Here is a 19,410-nt window from a genome sequence, read left to right as displayed (position 1 = left end):
CATCATCTGTGCCTCAAACGAAACCCCGATTCCATTTGGTTCAATTTAGAATTTGCAAGAACGGTCGATACACGGTAAGCAAAGACGGCGAAACGTGACTGATCAGAGGCGCGAGATTTCGCTTTCGAGATCGTGAAAGGCGCGTTGTTAGCTCTCGATTTACTCGGCAGCTCCTTCCACTTTGGTACGCTTACGTACGAGCACGTATTATTTCCCCAAGGCTTAAATAAGGCGTAGAGATCAGCAAGGCGGTACTTAATAAATCGTGAGCGGTGGCCACGATCTTATCAGTATCTCGATCACGACTGCCGATTCCTCGGCTAGCGAGGCCACTCGCGTACCATAATGAGCAATAAATAATCACTGGGTGACTTCCACCCTCTCTTTCTTCGCTCTATGGTGCACCGTCGCGTCATGTTTTTTTTTCCTTAATGTATCCTGTATCGACAATTTCTCAAGAAGAGTCGTTAGAATCGACGATCACGCCCGCAGGATCGAATTTAGATAAAATCTAACGGATCGATTATCTAGTAATTTGGACTGATGCACCGATTGGTCCGCGTTGCTATCGTTGCTATCGTTTTAACGTGAAAGTAGCTGTTCTGTTCAGATGCAGCAAGATATCATTTCAAGGTAGCTTCAGATTTTCTGGTTGAGAAACGTAATTTGACAAGGAACATGCACATTTACGCTTGTAAACAATATTGTGCTTTATTTTAAGAACATTGTATATTTACATAGAACATTTGACGCGTAGAAACATAATGATCATATGTTTTTACAATTTTTATTGAAAGACTTCGCATCTAGAAAAAGATGCCTAGATAGAAAACAAGGGGGAGACGAGAGAAAGATCGTTCTTGTTGTTTCTTAACTTACAATTAAATAAATTTTAATATCGGCAGAAAGCGACGTAACGCGCGACACGTGGTCAGGAAAGAAAGGTCCTTACTATGTATAAGATACTGTATACAGGGTGAGTCTCGTAACGTGACGACATCAAATAACTCATAAAATATTTGTTGTACGAAAAAATGTTCATTCAAATGTTCACAAAAATGTTCACAAAATGTAATCATTTTTATGTTATTTTGCTGTTTTATCACGGTACGAAGATCACCTTCAATTTTTCAAATAGAATAGTTAATATTTCTTCCTGAATTCGAATAAAGCGTTGAATTCTACATAAAAAGCTTTTATGTTATTTTGCTTTTTTATCAAGGTACAAAGATCACCTTCAATTTTTTAAATGGAATAGTTAATATTTCTTCTCGAATTCGGATAACGTGAATTCTACATAAAAAAAGTATTACACCAAATAGGGTCTAAAATACATAGTTACTGAGGTATTAGAAAAAAATATCTTTTTACATTGTATTAGAAAAGACCGTTAATCTCAGTAACTGAAACATTTTTTCGTACAATAAATATTGTACGAGTTATTTGATATCGTCACGTTACGAGACTCACCCTGTATGTACGTTAGATACGATGGCACGTGGTAATCTACGTAAAGCGATAAGTTCGACGCACACATGCTACCTTAATTTAAAACTAGTACACCTTACTCCAGTTGGTATATATATATATATACATATATCGTACATAGGCATATAGATAAATCGAGTTGAAATATATTCAAAACGGAAGAAAAACAAGAGAGAAAGAGAAAGAGAAAGAGAGAGAAATAAGAGATGAGGAGGGTTCTTCATCCATGAGGTCTTCTTGAGCGCGTAGTTCGCGTCGAGAGGCAGGTGCAGTCTCGTTCGTTTGGTGTAACAGACGACTCACATATGCATATTAAACACCACTCGTCCGGTTATACGTTACGCAGACCTACACATACTCATAGGAATATCGTTCGTTCGGTTCGTGTTACATCGCTTTCTGCAGTCACGTTCGGTAATCGCAAGCTTGTAAAACTGCCAGCCACGTTGCGCTCGCCTTTCTCAACGTTGACCAACGCGTGCTATAGCGGAATCGTTCGACCAATCGTACACTGTTGCCCATCTGCCGCCTAGTGAAACGTATTACTGTAAGAGTAATCTGAATAGAAGTAACGAGATCGATAAAAGCAAATATTTTGACAGAAATATTATAATTATCTAAAAACTGAACGACCCTGCTTTGATGATTTTTTTATAATGTTGTGGGAGACAATAACTTTTCACTATTACATACATGTATACAGAGTGTGTATGTATGTCAGTCCCTATGTGAAGAAAACAAATCGAAAAGAAAGAATGAAATTTTTTCAAAATTGTTCTTCTTTGTTACGTTTAAAATTAGTCAAATTCCAGCATGCTGGGTAAATTTTCAAACTCAATTTCCTCCGAAACGAATCTGAAGAAAAAATTTTACTTTTCGTACTCAGTTTTTCACGTAGAATCGTCTTCTACTTGGTTATACTACTCGTCCTGAGACACTCTGTATATGATAAATCCTCTATGGTAGGAAGTATTACAATTTATGATTATTGATTTATCTGTGACGGAAGCTAACCGATGACAATCCATCTTTTTTAATCACGAGATGGGATTTTTTAATCATTAATCACTAGCATTTTGCCACGATCTACTACGCGCATGCTTGATTTACTTCCGACTTAGATAACATTGGCCTGGGACAGTTTCGCGATTAATAAGCCAGATAGTAGAAAGCAAAGTAATTCAGCTGTTGTGAAAACGTGTTGGGAATGGGAATTGCAGTATCACGTAATCGTAATCGTGTAATCTTGACTTTCGTGATTTTTACTACGAAAAAGAATAGAGTTGACGGGGAAACTATTGTACCGAACGTTTCGGCTGGAAATGCTTCGGTAAATCTAACTTGTTGTACCTTTATCGATAAGTTGACATTCGTTAAAGCGATAGCGTAGAAAGCGTAGAGTTTCACTGTATTGATGTTCGTGTTTTACATATTTAGAGATTTATGATTTTGCCGTAAGGATAAATTGTTTTAACGAAACAATTGGAAATGGTAAAAAAAATTACTTCTCGTTTATTACGAGTCATTTGATTAATATTTTTAATAAAATTCTTTTTATTTACATGTATTTATATAACATAGATTGTCCCTACTTTTTTCGACATAATTTTGCCAATAGATTCTATAAGTGGAAATAAGAAGAAAATGTATAAATATATGCTTAAAAATTCTTAGCTAAGGAACTATAACGAAAATTCGAAATAACATCATAAGTTTTCGCTTGGATACAACATAACGGATCGGCAATATTTATCTACTCTCTTTACACAAGCTGTGCTTGGTAGTTGAATTTTTCTACCAAATGAATTAAAGTCAGAAATTTTAGGGAATATGACATTATCCACTCGATGAAATCTGTGGATATAGTTAGAACATATGACATTCTTTTCTTATTTTCATTCATAGAATCTACTGGTAAAGTTATGGCGGAAAAAGCAGGGATATCCTATATATTTGAATTTTGCACTGCTTATTTTGCACTGCTTTTATTATTTATAAAAATACGATAAAAGTATTTTAAAAGCGATCGTTATTAAATTTTATTTCATCGTAAGTTCTTCGCACTTTTATTACAAATGAAATTTGTATTCAATATTTGGTAAATAATAAAGGTGAGTACGTTGTCACGTTAGACACGCAGAAATTGATAAATCATCGCCCACGCATTGGCTGCGAAACTTGCTTCACGCAGTTATATATTCTTTAATAAGGAAGATTTGATGAAACTGATAACGCTAAAATAATTATACGAATGAAAGCTGTAAAATGTGAATGTAGATAGGATGCGTATGTATGAGAATTTCTTTGGACGATGTGAAATCTAGAATACTTGCATAATACTCAAGATAACAGTGCAGTAAGAACACGAACAGATGAGGAACTCGATATGGTCTGATAAGAAACTCTATTTCGTATGTAATATATGGTACGAATACTTAAATACTGTATTATGAACTCATTATTATGAAGTTATAGATACGAATACGGATTTCAATTATTCTCAGATAATTGAAAAACACTCGAAGTAATCAAAGCATAACATTTACATACAGTTAAACCTAAACAAAATTTGCATTAAACACGATGTTCAATTTTAATTACAAGGTAGCACGTTGAGTTCGATGGAAATTTATTGCTAATGAAGAAAGTAATATCTCACTACATATAGTGATCAAACGATACGTAAAATGTAGAAATATTAGTATCTGAATCTGATCCGAGTCCATATTTTTTCGAAACATAAATATATAACTCTTCTTAACTTTCTGTCACGCTTCACGAAATACTTGTATCCTGTTCGTTTGCTACCTGTTTTCACGATGTTAATAATACGGTTATAGTTAATGTTTATACGCTACTAAATCATAGCTTGTCTTGTTCATCAATCTTTCTTAACATTCTCAAAGATTTTAATGATGTAATTCTCAGAAATTATGGAGTATACTTAAAATTTCCATTCCAAGCAGGCGAGTGGATGTACGCCAAGCAGAAAATATGGGAAGTATCTAGTTAATTATGCATTCTTCGTCGTAAGAAACTCGCGAAAACAAAGGAAAGGCGCCAAATTATCGAGGCAGTTTCACCAGCTGTAAACTGCGAATGCGCATGAGGCTGGAACACATTTTTCCCTCTACTTATTTTGATCGTTCAATGGACTTACTGCTACTCGTTACGTCAATTACCGGATCTTACAATACCGGATATGCCTCTGTATCCGGTTAGCTCCTCGTTCTTTTCACGTGTAATGTATAAATTTTTCTAATCAATATTTATACGATTTATAATTTTATAATTTGGGTGTAATTTTATTGGAATTAAAATTTAAAATAAAAGTAAAGTAAATTATTTGTACCTAGTATATACTATTTGCTCGTGATTTTTTAGAAAAACTAAAGACTACAAACATATCTTAACACTTTGATCGCTGCACTGTTAGTAATAGTAGTTTTAACCTTTTGCACTAGTAACTAGTTCACGGACCATAACGAGTGACCAAACCGTATATAGTAATTCGTCTTCTTTTTGAATTCATCGGTATATAACATCGGTATTTCAATATACTTAAAACTGAGAAAATATTGTAATTTTAGGTCAAATATTCTCGACGTGCGTGGCACGTCATTCCAGCGCAAGAGGTTAATTCGTAGAAGCCTAAATACTCTATACTCTGTTACGTAGTTCTGCTATTATTCGAACCAATTGTCTAAATCCCTATTATATTGCATTGTTTCGTCGTGCGCGCGCATGTAAGAAAGAAAGAGAGAGAGAGAGAGAGAGAGAGAGAGAGAGAGAGAGAGAGAGAGAGAGAGATAAACTGAGCGCGAAGTTGGCTATTATCTATCGATAGTTTGGTAAGAATAAGGCGTTGCAATATGTAAACGCGTTGATGAGAATGCGCACGCATCCAGGTGAGAAACATGGGTCCGAATATAAGCAAAGATGACACGGTGTCGATAACATTGTTTCCCTTCGTCAAGAATTTTTATAAGCATCGCAAACACAGCGTGCTTATTATACATCGTGCATTGATACTACATTAACATAGACTTCGCATAGGCTACATGCTATTGATTTTGCTCCTTATAAAATTCTCCGTGAAAGGTAAGTGAGAGAGGATGTGAGTTAGATATTTTTGCTTCCTGTCGTGTCCTGTTCTGCACAAAAATACGCACAAGTTTTGAACCGTGATCGTCGTTAAGGAGGAAAGATTGTAATTACAATTGACCCCTTATTTCTATCAAACTCTTCCGATCTTCCTTTATTTATGTCTAGCTTGTAATTACAGCACTCTTTTCGCATATTGTTCTTTATGAAAGGATCCGAATAAGGTTGAGTCTTTTAGAATCTAGATATTTGCATCGAAGTTCGAGTTCCTGAAAACGATACGCTATTTTTAAATTTTTTAACTCTTAAAAAAGCCACTTTTGTGGCTTCTATAGACTAATTAATGACCACTTAAAATATTAAGTCATGTAAGTACCATGCACTGTACTATACTATATACAGTATAGTATTACTGTACTATACTATATGTAAGTACCATACATTGTACTATACTATACTTTTATCTAAATCTTTTTTTCTTGTTATTATTCGTATTTTTCAATATATTTGAGCTTTTCTAGTTAAATTGGACATTCTGTATACTCATTCGTTTTGGTTAACATTATATTTTACAAATTCATAATCGATGATATAAAGAATTTCTAGAAGTACGCTATTTGTAAAATTTAGAAATGTTCGAAATTATATTACTGTTTCAAATTGGCGAAGTTAATCTATTGTACGCATTTTCATATTCTACGCAACATACAAGATGCATGTAATAAATATTTTGAGAAAGCAAACGACTGTTTTTTAAAAACTGTTGATTCTTTAAAGGTTAAGAGGGTTGCGAAAATGAAAGACAGAAATATGTACATGTTATTAATTATTTCGTAATGGTTGCGAGTCATTTTTTTCTTGATAAAAATTTGGCAAATTAAGTTATACATATATCTCTTGTAGGTTTAAATAGTTTATATCGTTTCAAATAACGATCACTAGCACTATTAATCATAAATATAGTAATTATATTACGATTTAGTATACAAAATACACTAACTTCAGATCAGTATCAAAGATATTTTTGCTTAATTCGTTAATTTATATGTATTTATAAGTATTTTTCGTATAATAGCATTATGAACAAGGCAATTCGGAAATCAAATAAAGCATTGTGTCGAATAATTTAAGATACGTTAATGCACTATATATTGCTTTTAAAAGCAATTCGTTCGACGCCAGAAATTTATCGGAATTCGTTTTCTTTTTTTTTTCAGGCAAGGACAACGATTGCGTGGCTTTGCTGCTTGCTCTGCATGTTTTTGTGTCCTCGTAATGTCGCTTCGAAAGCTGGTAAATAATGTTTAATCGTTACTCTTTTTCTGCTTATTTACTGAACAATCATATACTTTTATTACTTGTATTAATCTTGAATCAGTAAAAGCTCAATTACACTTCTTTCATGTAATCATAATTATCTTTATGCGTATATTATCTTTATTACACTTTTTCGTATAATCATAATTATATTTGCAATTTACTATTCGTATCTATTTTTTATTTAGTAATTAAGAGCTGACGTTATTTTTAATTAGTTTTATATTTTGCCATTTACCATGACGATTTGAGTTTAAAATTTTTCAGTTGGAAATTTTTAACAAAACATTCTTGATATAATTATATAATAATTTTTATATGACTTTCTCTGTGACACTGCGACATTGATTTATTATAACATCAATTAATACATAAATAAATTGTTAACAATTTAATTATTATATTTTGTGCTATAGTTGTAAACATTTATCAAACTTCAATACTTCATTATGAATATCTTTTATAAACGTATTACATCTATTGTAATATATAAAATTTAATTATTTAATCACTATCATGAAACTGGATTATTATAATTATAATAGTTTGAAATAAATCAAATATAACGAAGAAATATGTAGGATGTTTTGCGATTTGTGGATAACCGATGTGCAATGGCAAAGTGATTCTAAGTAAAAATCGTAAAAATTAATCGAAAAGAAACAGTAAAATTTTTTCATTAATGCTCTATTTTCAAGAAAATCGATTTTGAAAATTTGTCAAATATGCTTGAATTTGGCTACTTCTATACTAAAGAAAAACGAATAACCGAGTATGTTTTATATACAAAAATAAGTAAAAGATAGTAGAAAATTTTTTCATTTAAGATTTCATTTTTAAGAAACTAGGCTTCGAATATATTCTATTAAAAATAACCTTAGCATATCCATATTTGATAAATTTTCAAATTGAATTTTGTTAAAAACGAAACGTCTTATAAAAAATTCTATTATTTATATATTTTTCAATTATTTTCCTACGTCTGAAAAATAACCCCTTAATACTGTAAGATATACAATAAGATTTTTTAAAAATGTGTAATTTTTTCATATTTTTAAATACATTCATACAATAAAAATGTAAAAAGATATAGTTTATAAGTTTCTTTCTAATAAGTATATGTATACTAAATTTTGAAACACCAAATACATAATATAACATTGCAGGCAATAGTATTTTGTTCCATTTTTAGTTTTTTTTTTTTTACACAAATTCATATTGAGCTGCATTGTCTAATTGAGTTCCCTTCACTATTAAAAATTTAGATACATTCATTTCATAAATAATAACTCAAGAATATTACAAATAAACTGTTTGGTACCTGATGCTCTCTGTATCTTATTTGGAATAAATTGTTAAGGACTTAATTTAATTTATATATATTTAAGTTAATTTAATTTAAAAAATATCTCAAATCCATTTTTTCAGAAACAAAAACATTATTAACTCATATAATCTTTGGGAAAAAATATTGTATTTTTTCTTTTCAATTTATTTTTTTACAACTGAGAGAATCATCTCTCAATCACCGCGGATGTCCGCGAATCGTGGGATATCCTACAACGTTTTTCATGAGATATTTGATGTAAAGATCACAAAAGATTTAAACAATCAGTTAACTACTAGGTTAATGAATCTCAATATCAGTGGACCTATTAACTCTTAGCATTTATTACCTTATGTATGTTTCTTATTATACACGAACTTGTCGTTATATGTACGTATATGTAAATGCTTTCGTAACTTTTATATATTTTCTCATAAATTTTGCCAGTCACGTGTCATTATGGTGCTAATGAAATTTCAAAATGTATTATATTACATTCACTAGACACATATAAAAGATGTTTATTACGACAAGTGTGCAAATATTTTTATAATATAGGAGAAGAAAGAAGAAAATTAAATAAAAATTATTCTGTAATTTTATGTTTATTAGTATCTGAAAAAATATCACATATAATGTTAACATATGTTTATCAAAATATGAAACTATTATAAAATAAATTTCTAAAACGTAATGATAAATTTGCAACAAAATAATTACAGAAATAGTAAAAACAAGAGCAAAATACGTATTTATTATCCATATGTTGAAATTAATTGAATAATAACATTTTGTTTGTTTATATTTATATATAATTTTAAGATTCATAAATAGATAAATAAGTATTTTAAAAAATTGTTTAACTGATAATATTCAAAAGATAATATGATTAAAAATTATTTACTTACTAATGTTTACAACACGTAAGAGAATATAATCGCGAATTAGAAATATGACTGATGTTTGTTTTTGAGATGTTTGACTACAAAAGTATCAATCATTTGCATAATTTGTGAAATTAACAAAGAAAATTGATAAATCAGTAGAAATATACAGTAGAAATATAGCGGAACTATTCGTTCTTGATATAAGAGAATTATACTCTTGATATAAGAGAATTATACTCTTGATATAAGAGAATTTTTTAATCTTGTAGATTAGGTTTATAATGTAAACATCATATAATCACCACTTTCTAATAATGATTAATTGTACCAGTGTAGAGAAACGTTGCATCTATGTCACTAGCATCTATGACTTTGCACTATTTAAAAATATTGTTGAAAAATGGGCCGGAAAAGAACTCACAATAGAAAAAAAAAAAATATTATTAATTTACACACACACAGAGTGCGCATGCGCATACATCCAGTGTAAAAGTTTAACAGATATTTCACGAATTGTTACCAAGATCTATTATACAAAGTTTAATTGATAGGTATGGGTTTAAAAAAACTCGAAAAAATAGGCCAAGAAATGTCTACTAAAAATCAATCAGTATACTGGTCGCGTTATTATTAGAATAATTTAACAAACTCCAAAAATAACTGCAATAAGTATTGCGGTGCATTTAAAAAATAATTTAAACATTGATTTATCTGCTAGCGTTTTGCGTAGCTTCGTTGAATGAAGCTTAAAAATGAAGATTATTACAATATAGCGGCCTGAAAATATAAAAAATATTTTATCAGTGATGCAGACAAAAAAGGAAGATTAAAATTTGCAAAGAATAATATAATATAAACACATCAATGGAGTATTGGAACAGAGTAGCTTTCACGGACGAAAGTAAGTTTAATATTTTTGGATCGAATGGATATTGCACTGTATGGAGAAAAGAAAATGAAAAACTGAATTCAAAAAATTTACTACCTATTATAAAACACCGTGGTGGTTGCATAATTGTTTGAAATTATATGAGTATACATAATATTGGCATCCATCGAGACTTTAAAAGTGAGACTTTACATAATCTTTTCTTTAGTATTGAAAAAATGGGGATTAAAAACAATATTTTTATACATGATTTATGCAATGATCCAAAATATATTGTGTTTAATACGAGAATGTGGATCCTTCACAATAGATCACATACATACTTAAAAACGCTTCCACAATTGTCAGACATTAATTCTATTGAACATTTATGGGATTATCTAGAATATAAAATTAAAAAGTATCAAATTTCTTCAAAAAATAATCTAAAAAATGCACCTTTAGAGATCCCTTTCTGCATAACAGCAAATTTAGTAAATTCGATACCTAGAAGAATTGCAGCTATTGTAAAATCAAAAGAAAATCCTATGAAGCATTATTAAGATAATTTATACAAATTTTTGCAGTAAATTTAAAGTAAATGTAATTATACAATTACTTTTTGTTCCTGTATGCTCCTATAATCAGCGGATACTTCGACTGATTTATCAATTTTGCAAATTATTATTATTTCATGTACAGAATACTCCAAATGTATACAGATTATTTTTTTTATAAAAATTATTTAATAAACGATGATTATAGAATAAAAAATAATTATACAGTAAAGGATTATTTAAAATTCATCAATTTTACACTCGTAAGCGCGCACGCAATGATTGATAGCGTTTTCTGACATTCACAGATCTCGTGACGAGCTTATGTTAATAGCCATGATTTTTTTGTAAACAACAATACTTCAGCCTTATGTACAACATATAAAATTGATATACAGTTTAAAAAGCAAAAGTGTAATCGAAGAAATCTGTTCGATAAATCATTGGAAATTACTAGCTGTCAACTGAAATTCCAAATTCCAAAATCTTTTTGTTTTGTTTTGTCCCGATACTTATTACTCGCAATCGCAATTCATGCATCATCATAATTTTCTCTCTATCTTTAACTTTCTAAAACATCTATTTTCTCTATTTATTTTTTATTTACGTATGTTACATCGTTTTCATTAATATACTGTTTTTTTTTTAAACATCAATAAACCCATTTGTTAGAATTTTATTAACGCCGACTTTACTTACCATTCGTAAACTGTATGGTATATTGTTAAAACAGGAACAGAGGTTTAAGTCGCAATTCTACGTCTACTCCTTCAATACATACTTTTTGATGTAACAATTTTCCAAGAAATAGCCAAGTTCCAACGATTTCTTCGCTGAATTTTTCAAAATTTTTCAGAGACAGAATAGAATGGATTGTTTTTTATCCAAAAGAATGCTTTCGCGAACTTGAAAAAGAACGATCAATTATTACATTTTAAATTGGACAGAATTTATTCATTGAATGATAAATATGATTGCATATTATCTTGTATGAAATATGCCAAAAGAAATATATTAGCTATGCTTTAGAGCATTAAAATGCTTGTATTTTAAATGTAATATTTACAGTTTGCATTATCGGCTATAATTGTGGAGAAACAGCATTTTACAAAAAAAATGTCTCTAGTCGCATGAAAGACAATCGAAAGTTGTACAGAATTTAGTATTTTCCGATCAAACAATATATTATTTTCTTTTGTATTTACGTTTAAGTATTATATTTATATACATATATATAAATATAATATACATATATATATTATATTATTGAAAATATTTATATACATATATATAAATATTAATATAATCAATATAAATATCCAAATATTCATTCTACAATTAATATTAATAATAATATTATAAGCAAAAGTAATAAAATTAATATGTAATTATATAAAATAAATTTATATAAATTAAATAAAAAATTATTGGGATCAATGTATAGCAATTTCAATGTCAAAAATTAGAAATAGTAAACTAATTAAGGAGAATGGTAAATTTTTGAAATTGAGTTAAAACCACATTCTTAAAGGGTATTCTTTTCTCTAAATTTAATGTTTTAATTATTGAAATAAATTTGTTTAATTTAAAAGTAATAAATAATCGTTGTGTCATGATTCTTGCGCCGTTCCCTACGGGAGAAAAAATTTTGCACACTTTGTAGTTTTTTTGGCTTAATTTTCGTTAAAAGATTGTTTTCATTAAGATGTAGCTCAAATGCAGCGCTAGTTTAACGTAGGTAAAATATACGGAAGAGAAGGCAAATGTCATTCAGCATTTTGTCGTCGATTGTGAGAGCAAGTTTCTCATGGTAGAGAAACGATACAGCGTAGCGTATCTTCGTTTACCGCGGCCATTAGCGTTTAATGTTGACCTTTCGGTAAAAGATCGTAACCAAGTGAGGCACGTGCTTGGTTATTGCGTTGGCGATGCGATACATGCCTATTGACCGTTTTGGATTTCAAGACTTCGTTAGAAATGATTCCCTTCCCTGTATCAAATGAGAATACTTGTAACTCGTAACGTTAGTTTGCACTCTGTATTCTTTAGAAATTCTATTACATCCAATGTATATTGTACCAACGTGTATCTACGATCAAGAGGATAACATTTAAAAATAATTTTCGATGTTTTCCATATAGTATAGCTTCCTAGTATAGTATAGTAAATTGTAGTTACAATGGTACTAAAAACAAAATGATATTAAACACAATTATTCTTTTTATATCTATATTAAATGTTTTATAATTTTATTGATGTTTTTTAAAATGTTTTTTAATGATTTTTTAATTTTATTTTATATCTATATTAAATGTTTTATATCTGTTAAAAATTCTAATTTTTTTATGAAGCTACCAAAGCTGTAGAGATCAGAAACCTTGCTTGATAGGGTTAGTGCTTGCACATGGAAGGCTTGACTTAGTTACTTGCAAGTTATTCGGGGTTGAAGACACCTATTTACATACAAGATGATTCAAAACATGTAAAAAATATGACAGAGACTGATTGAGCAAAAGAAAAAGAAAAGTTCATATACGATTTTGTTTGTTAAGTTATTATTAAGCTTATTATGTGTTGCAACAATTTTTTTGAATTGGATATTTTTTTGCATATACGCAAGTATTGTATTGTATTAAATATATTGTATTATAAATATATTTTTCTAAAGATTATTATAATTTATAAAATTTATTATGTATATTTATTAAAAAAAAACTTTTTAATTTTTAAAAATAAGATACAATGATTAAATTAGTAATAACTATGTGTATAATATAAATATAATTAAAATATATAATAATTAAATATATATATATATATATATATAAGGAATTAGGCTAAATAAATATATTCACCTGTTTATCAAAAATATGTCTTATTGAAAATAATTTTAAGTCAATCTGCCCAATGAATAATTTAATGGCTGCAGTATAATTGACTGTAAGGGTAGCATAATCAAATAATTTTTAAGTAAAGTTTGGAATAAAAGGATTAATGAAATATATACTGTCTCATATATAAATTATAAATTTGAAATTTTAATAAAAATGTTAAAATTTTTTATGAGACGATAAGACCTTATGGAATTTTTTTTTTATATTAATTAATTTTTGTATTTAATATAAAATTTATATTAATATTTGATTGGCAGAATTATTAAATTTAATAAATTTTACTTTTAAAAAGCTTTAATTAAAGAAAATAATTTGCTCTTTAATTTAAAATTAATAGAATAAATTACCTTAGGGATATCAGCGTTATATTTTTTTATAGATCTTACAGAAAAAATTGATTGCGACCTCGATGTTGAATCAAGATAAATTTTAAATGTAGAAGTTTAATAATTAAGTCTGTTCGACTTTTAAATTTCACACTTTGAAGCTTCGAACCGTTTGATTGCCCTAGCATAATTCCTCCAAAAGCGGTGAAATTAAACATCAATAAGATGATCGATCCTTTCTAACAGACGCTAAACAGACACGCAGATCAGCGGTCGGAAATAAAGACAATAAGTGATCGTGTCATAACTGCGATAGAGTATTAAGTCTTCTTCTTGCCAGCATGAAACACGGGGAAGCCGTTATCGTTATTTAAACATATCTAAATAGAATAATAAATTCCTTTGTATGGAGAAGAAGACTAATGTCTTTTGCACAAAATAATTCAAACAGATGTAATTTTTCTATAATTCAAATAAAATTATAGAAAATGGCCCAACAATTATATTATATGTATATTAGATAAACTACGTCCAGGAAATAAGATTATTCTAAATTTTTGACGTTTCCCTGACCAATTCGATTTTGAATTCTTTTGATTATTATTTGTAAGAGCATTTTAAATTTGTAATTTGTAAAACGGCAATTGATATTATTGAAACACTTTGTCAATGTTTGAAAGTCTATATGACGTATGTAGATAATACATATATATATATAACTCCTATATTGAAGTTGGAGATATGGTAGCTTCAAGCAAATTTCTCTTAAAATATGTATATAGTTTGTATTGTAAAATATTATAATACAAAAAATAAACTGTAACTCGAAAACAAGATTATAATCGGATATATATGAACTGTTTTTTTTATTTCAGCATGCTGAATCAGCCCCTGCTATACTTCTCATGTGTTCTAAATCACCATATATATATATATATATATATGTGATTGTTTTACATATGTATCATATATCTCTTAATGCTTATATGTACGATGTAACGCAATGTTAGTATTTCATTCCTGATTGATCAGTGGAACTGTACTGTATTCTTATGCCAGGCTTTCGATCGAATGGTTTCTAAATACATTATCTTCTATGTTTGTTACACTTATTATTATTACAAGTGTGTTATTAATTTGTTTTAATAGAACCTACTAAATAATTTTGTTCTGCATTATAAGGGTCCTGATGTAATATACATGTAGAGTCTTTCCATTCTTGTGTTAGAAGAGAACATTACGTTATATTTATGTATTTGCATCGAAAATCAGATAATAAAAATTTGGGTATTGTAGCAATGGTTTTTTGGTAGCAATGGAATTAGCTTCTCTTTTAATATATAGAAGGTTTGTTCTTAATAAATTTTATTTTAATAGAGTAAGTTCGGATGAGATGGATCTGTCTCATTGTCAATTTTTAACTTTTTTTAGTAGTATATTGTATCTTGATCACAAGCTTATTATCTATTCTTTTTGTTCATTTTCATTTGAGAAATAAAGTAAATTATACATAATGTGATTTCTGTTTATCCTTTAAATTATAATTTGCTAACGTTTTGCCAAAAAGTAATAACTCTTTCGGAATGCAGTGTGTTAATCTAGTATTTAGAGGTTGTGGTTATATTTCTATAATGAGATATTGTTGTATCATTATAAGAAAATAAGTGAATCATCATTTCCAGGCTAGCGGATAAAATGGTCCGGTTTTTTAAGAAGAGAGTTCACTCATTATTAGTAAATATTTTTCCAGAGATTCATATACTTAATATAAAAGACAATAAAGGGATTATAAATAAATAAAGGATTGTTGGATGCTGTAAAGATAGTTATGACAAAATGAACGTGAATACGCCAGTCTGGAGTTTTTGGCGCTCCTATGTTAAGATATGAATGTAAAACAATGATTGTTCAGACAGAAATTGCAAAAGTACAGAGGCAAACCAACATGCTAGTGCATAAGATTTATAGCATTTGAACTGATAATTGAACATAAATTTAATTAGGAAAAAGGATTGGATAAATATATTGGCTAAATATATTTTTACGCTATCCAGATCTCAGTGTCCAAAAATCAAAAGGTGTTTCTTTATTTCAGTGTCAGAGTATTGATAAAGTAGAAGTTGATTCATATTTTCAATTGTTAAAGCAGATCTTACGAGAAAATCTCTTTAACGAACCGACAAAATACATTTAATATAGATGAGTCAGGCTTACAGTTTGATAATAAACTAAAAATTGATCTTAAAATATGTATTTTTTTATTTGAATCATCTGATCTGAATAATCTGAATGAGATGGCCTTTTGCATAAGATGGCATTTCTTTTAGTTTATAAATCCATAATTATTTTTTAATTTTCTACTTGTAACATTATAAATTTATATGTACCTATTTTCACAAATATATATATATATGTGTATATTTAGAAATAGATAGAAAATAGATATTAGAATATATATATATATATATATATATATATATATATATATTCTATATATTTTTTTATTAGATATCGATTATATTTAAGATGTAATAATTCTTTTAAAAGAAAGTGGGCCGTCAGTTCTTGACTTATCTTAATTGTTTCATTAACTAGACGCTAATAATTCATGAGACTTTATTTCAAAAGATAAGGCACTGATACAGTTAACGAGCCGAAGAAATTGACAGTAATTAACAGAAACTATGTAGAAAATGTTCTTGAAACAAGACTTTGTTTAATTCTTTCTAATTGTAAATAGATTCCACGAGCGCTATTATCTGTTACTCGCTGTCCAAAGGTAACCGCGCAATTTCAAATAGCACCGATCTTACAGAAGCTGAATGATTAAATTTGCGAAGTTAAACGTTAAAAGTTAGATAAGCGTAAATATGCGCCGAAATAACAATGATATAAAAAGTTTAGCTATAATAAAAAAGTTTTCAATCATTTTCTATAATAATTTATAGATCTGTGAAACATTTTAATATATTTTTTGATCTCACAAATACGGTTTCAATCGAATGGCTTTTATCCTTTTAGTATTGGTTTCTCTCAGAAATTACGTATTTCTGAATATTTTAACGATTATTGCAGAAGTTTGCATTTGTTCGTAACAGCAAATTATATTCGTGAAAATGATCAAAGATGTTAATTAATTTCCGATTATGGTTATTAGTGTATAATTCATATAAATTATCGAGTTATACGTAACATTACTTACTATTTAATCTTCTTTAAACATTATTCATAAGGCACTGGAAACATGAAGAAGCATTTTTTACACCGAAAGGTATAGGAATATTCACGCATATTCGAAATGCTCTAAAGTTGTGAACTTGATTTTTTTGGAATTTGATAGAATTCACTCGTGACGTTTAGAATTGTGGAATAACAAATATATAGGGTGTTTCGTAACTTGTGGGACCCACTTCGAGAGCTGATTGTACGCCTAAAAATAATGAAGAAAAGTCATATAAATATATGACTTATCCTATCTGTCTTCGTTTATGAGATATAATGAATTTTCTGTTTTAATTACTTTTAGAAAAGATGCTCGAAATGACCACCTTACATTTGAAGACAAGCCTGCACGCGTCTTGTCATTGATCTGGTTACTCTCTCTATCATTCCTGGTGTTGCTCGAATTTGTCGGAAGCCTTACTCTATTCTAATTCGTAGTATTTCAGCATTTTCAATCGATGTTGCGTATACAATAGATTTTAAATGTCCCCACAAATGAAAATCTAATGGATTCAAATCCCGAGAACGTGCAGGCCATGCAAAAGGAGCTCCACGACCAACTCATTTATTTGCAAAGTGTTGATTTAAAATTGCCTAGCCACTCGGCTAAAATGCGGCGGAGCTCATGCATAAAACGCATACGAAGTCTAATATCGACTGGAACTTCCTCTAATATTTCGTGTAAACGCGTGTTCAAAAAATCAACGTACTTCGTGCCTGTTAGTTTCCCATCAAGAAAAAAAGGTCTACTTAAAAACTTATCAATTATTTCTGCCCATACGTTTAAATTAAACTGATGTTGATGTCTTGAATACACAATAACATGTGGGTTTTCTTCATCCCAATTATGATTATTATGAAAATTGAATATATCATGCCTGGTAAAACTAGCTTCATCAGTGAAAAGTATAGTAGATACAAAACTCTCTTCACGTCCACACATTTTCAGGGACCAAGTACAAAAAACGAAAGATATCAAGTATTATTTGTAAACAGTGCGAATTCTTGCTTACGAACTATTGCGGTCTATGGAAAGACAGCCCGGACAGAGAGTTTGCTCTGTTTATAAAATTCATTATCATCCCACAGGTTACGAAACACCCTGTATTTAAATTATAGATTCAATGTAGAATGTTTGCGATGTCCGGCAGGAGATATTCGTTGCTAATTTTTTCGTTTAATTTTCAATAGTCGATCAGTATCCACTATTCATGAAGATTTTTGGAAACAACCTGTAAAAGACTAGATCACGGAGATATTGTGATTCCTTGTTATAATATTTAATTTATTTGTTTACTCATTTCTTGCTTGTAATATTTATCCAAAGATTGAAAAAGTTAAGGAATATTTAAATAGATTCCATTTGAAAACATGGATCGTAGAAGTGTTCTTATATTACAAGTTCTGGTGAGAACACATAAATAAATGTTAGAAATAAAAATTTCAGACAGAATAGAACTTATAAAATATAGAAATAAAAAGTTTTCTGTCGAAGAAACAGATAATCTGCTCATCAATATTAAAACAGTTCTCAATATTTGTAGCAAATTCTGACACTAAATACTAAATACTATTCGATTAATAGTACTCGAATATAAAAATGGATTTTTAATTAAATGTTCTAAAATAACATGGAATTTTTATTATATAGATTCTCTAAAATATCTGTTCCATGAAAATATGATAATATTCAAAAATATTTCTAAATGTTTCACTTCTTTTTATACAAATTCCGCAAAAACAGATATTTTCTTATATAAAATATACAAGTTCGAGCAGAATTTTTTTTAAAAACGAAAAGTACCTGTTAATTTCGATTCCTATTCCATCGTATTTAACATGTATCGCTTGTTCGTCTATTGTTTTAATTTTATGAAATGTAGTAAAAGTAGTTGTCGTTAATGTGCTATTTAGTAAATGAAATATGTCTTGATCTAGTTTAAATTTTCGTTTAATAATTTTATTCGATCAGTCGTATTAATTCCGCTTTGGATCTGAATGTGATTAATTTAAATGATATTTGAAATCAATTTTAGAATTAATTTGAAAATTGATCATAGAGAAATGATATAACGAACGATTGTTACAAAAGCAATTTATTATTTCTGACTATGACTGTTGCACCGTTTGATAACATAAAAAAATTTAAAGAATTTATCAATTTACCTTTTCAGAAATTTGAAGAATTTACCAATTTTGTAATTAATACTATTTTTGCACTCGGATCGATAACAGCGGGTACTGGAATTAAATGTATTGATCCTATATGTATATAATTCCCTTAATTATATGTATGTTTTATAATCCAAGTTTGTTTAATTTCTGAATCTCCATTTGCATCCTTTAATAACGTAATTATTTCTTTAATAGTCTCCTCTTGATAACCTGTTTATTCATTATTATTTATTGCATGAATAAAT

General features: G+C 28.8%; 1 protein-coding gene across 4 annotated transcripts in view; it reads left to right on the top strand.

The window, feature by feature from the left end:
* LOC122527624 (cadherin-99C) overlaps positions 1 to 19,410 on the top strand; it is a 163,933-nt gene that overhangs the window by 90,309 nt on the left and 54,214 nt on the right. Inside the window, exons 1-2 of one of the 4 annotated variants that reach the window (XM_043651969.1) lie at positions 2,632 to 2,818; positions 6,810 to 6,885. In XM_043651969.1, coding sequence (XP_043507904.1) covers positions 2,696 to 2,818; positions 6,810 to 6,885 — 199 coding nt within the window. In that variant the 5' untranslated portion in view covers positions 2,632 to 2,695. Of the gene's footprint in view, positions 1 to 2,631; positions 2,819 to 3,845; positions 3,900 to 4,675; positions 4,730 to 6,809; positions 6,886 to 19,410 lie in introns of those variants that run through there. The other 3 variants (XM_043651971.1, XM_043651970.1, XM_043651972.1) reach the window with 3 other exon arrangements.

Source organism: Frieseomelitta varia, unplaced genomic scaffold, assembly GCF_011392965.1.
Source record: "Frieseomelitta varia isolate USP_RPSP 00005682 unplaced genomic scaffold, Fvar_1.2 scaffold_229, whole genome shotgun sequence".
Lineage (NCBI taxonomy): Eukaryota > Metazoa > Arthropoda > Insecta > Hymenoptera > Apidae > Frieseomelitta > Frieseomelitta varia.
This window is presented reverse-complemented; position numbering and strand designations above follow the sequence as displayed.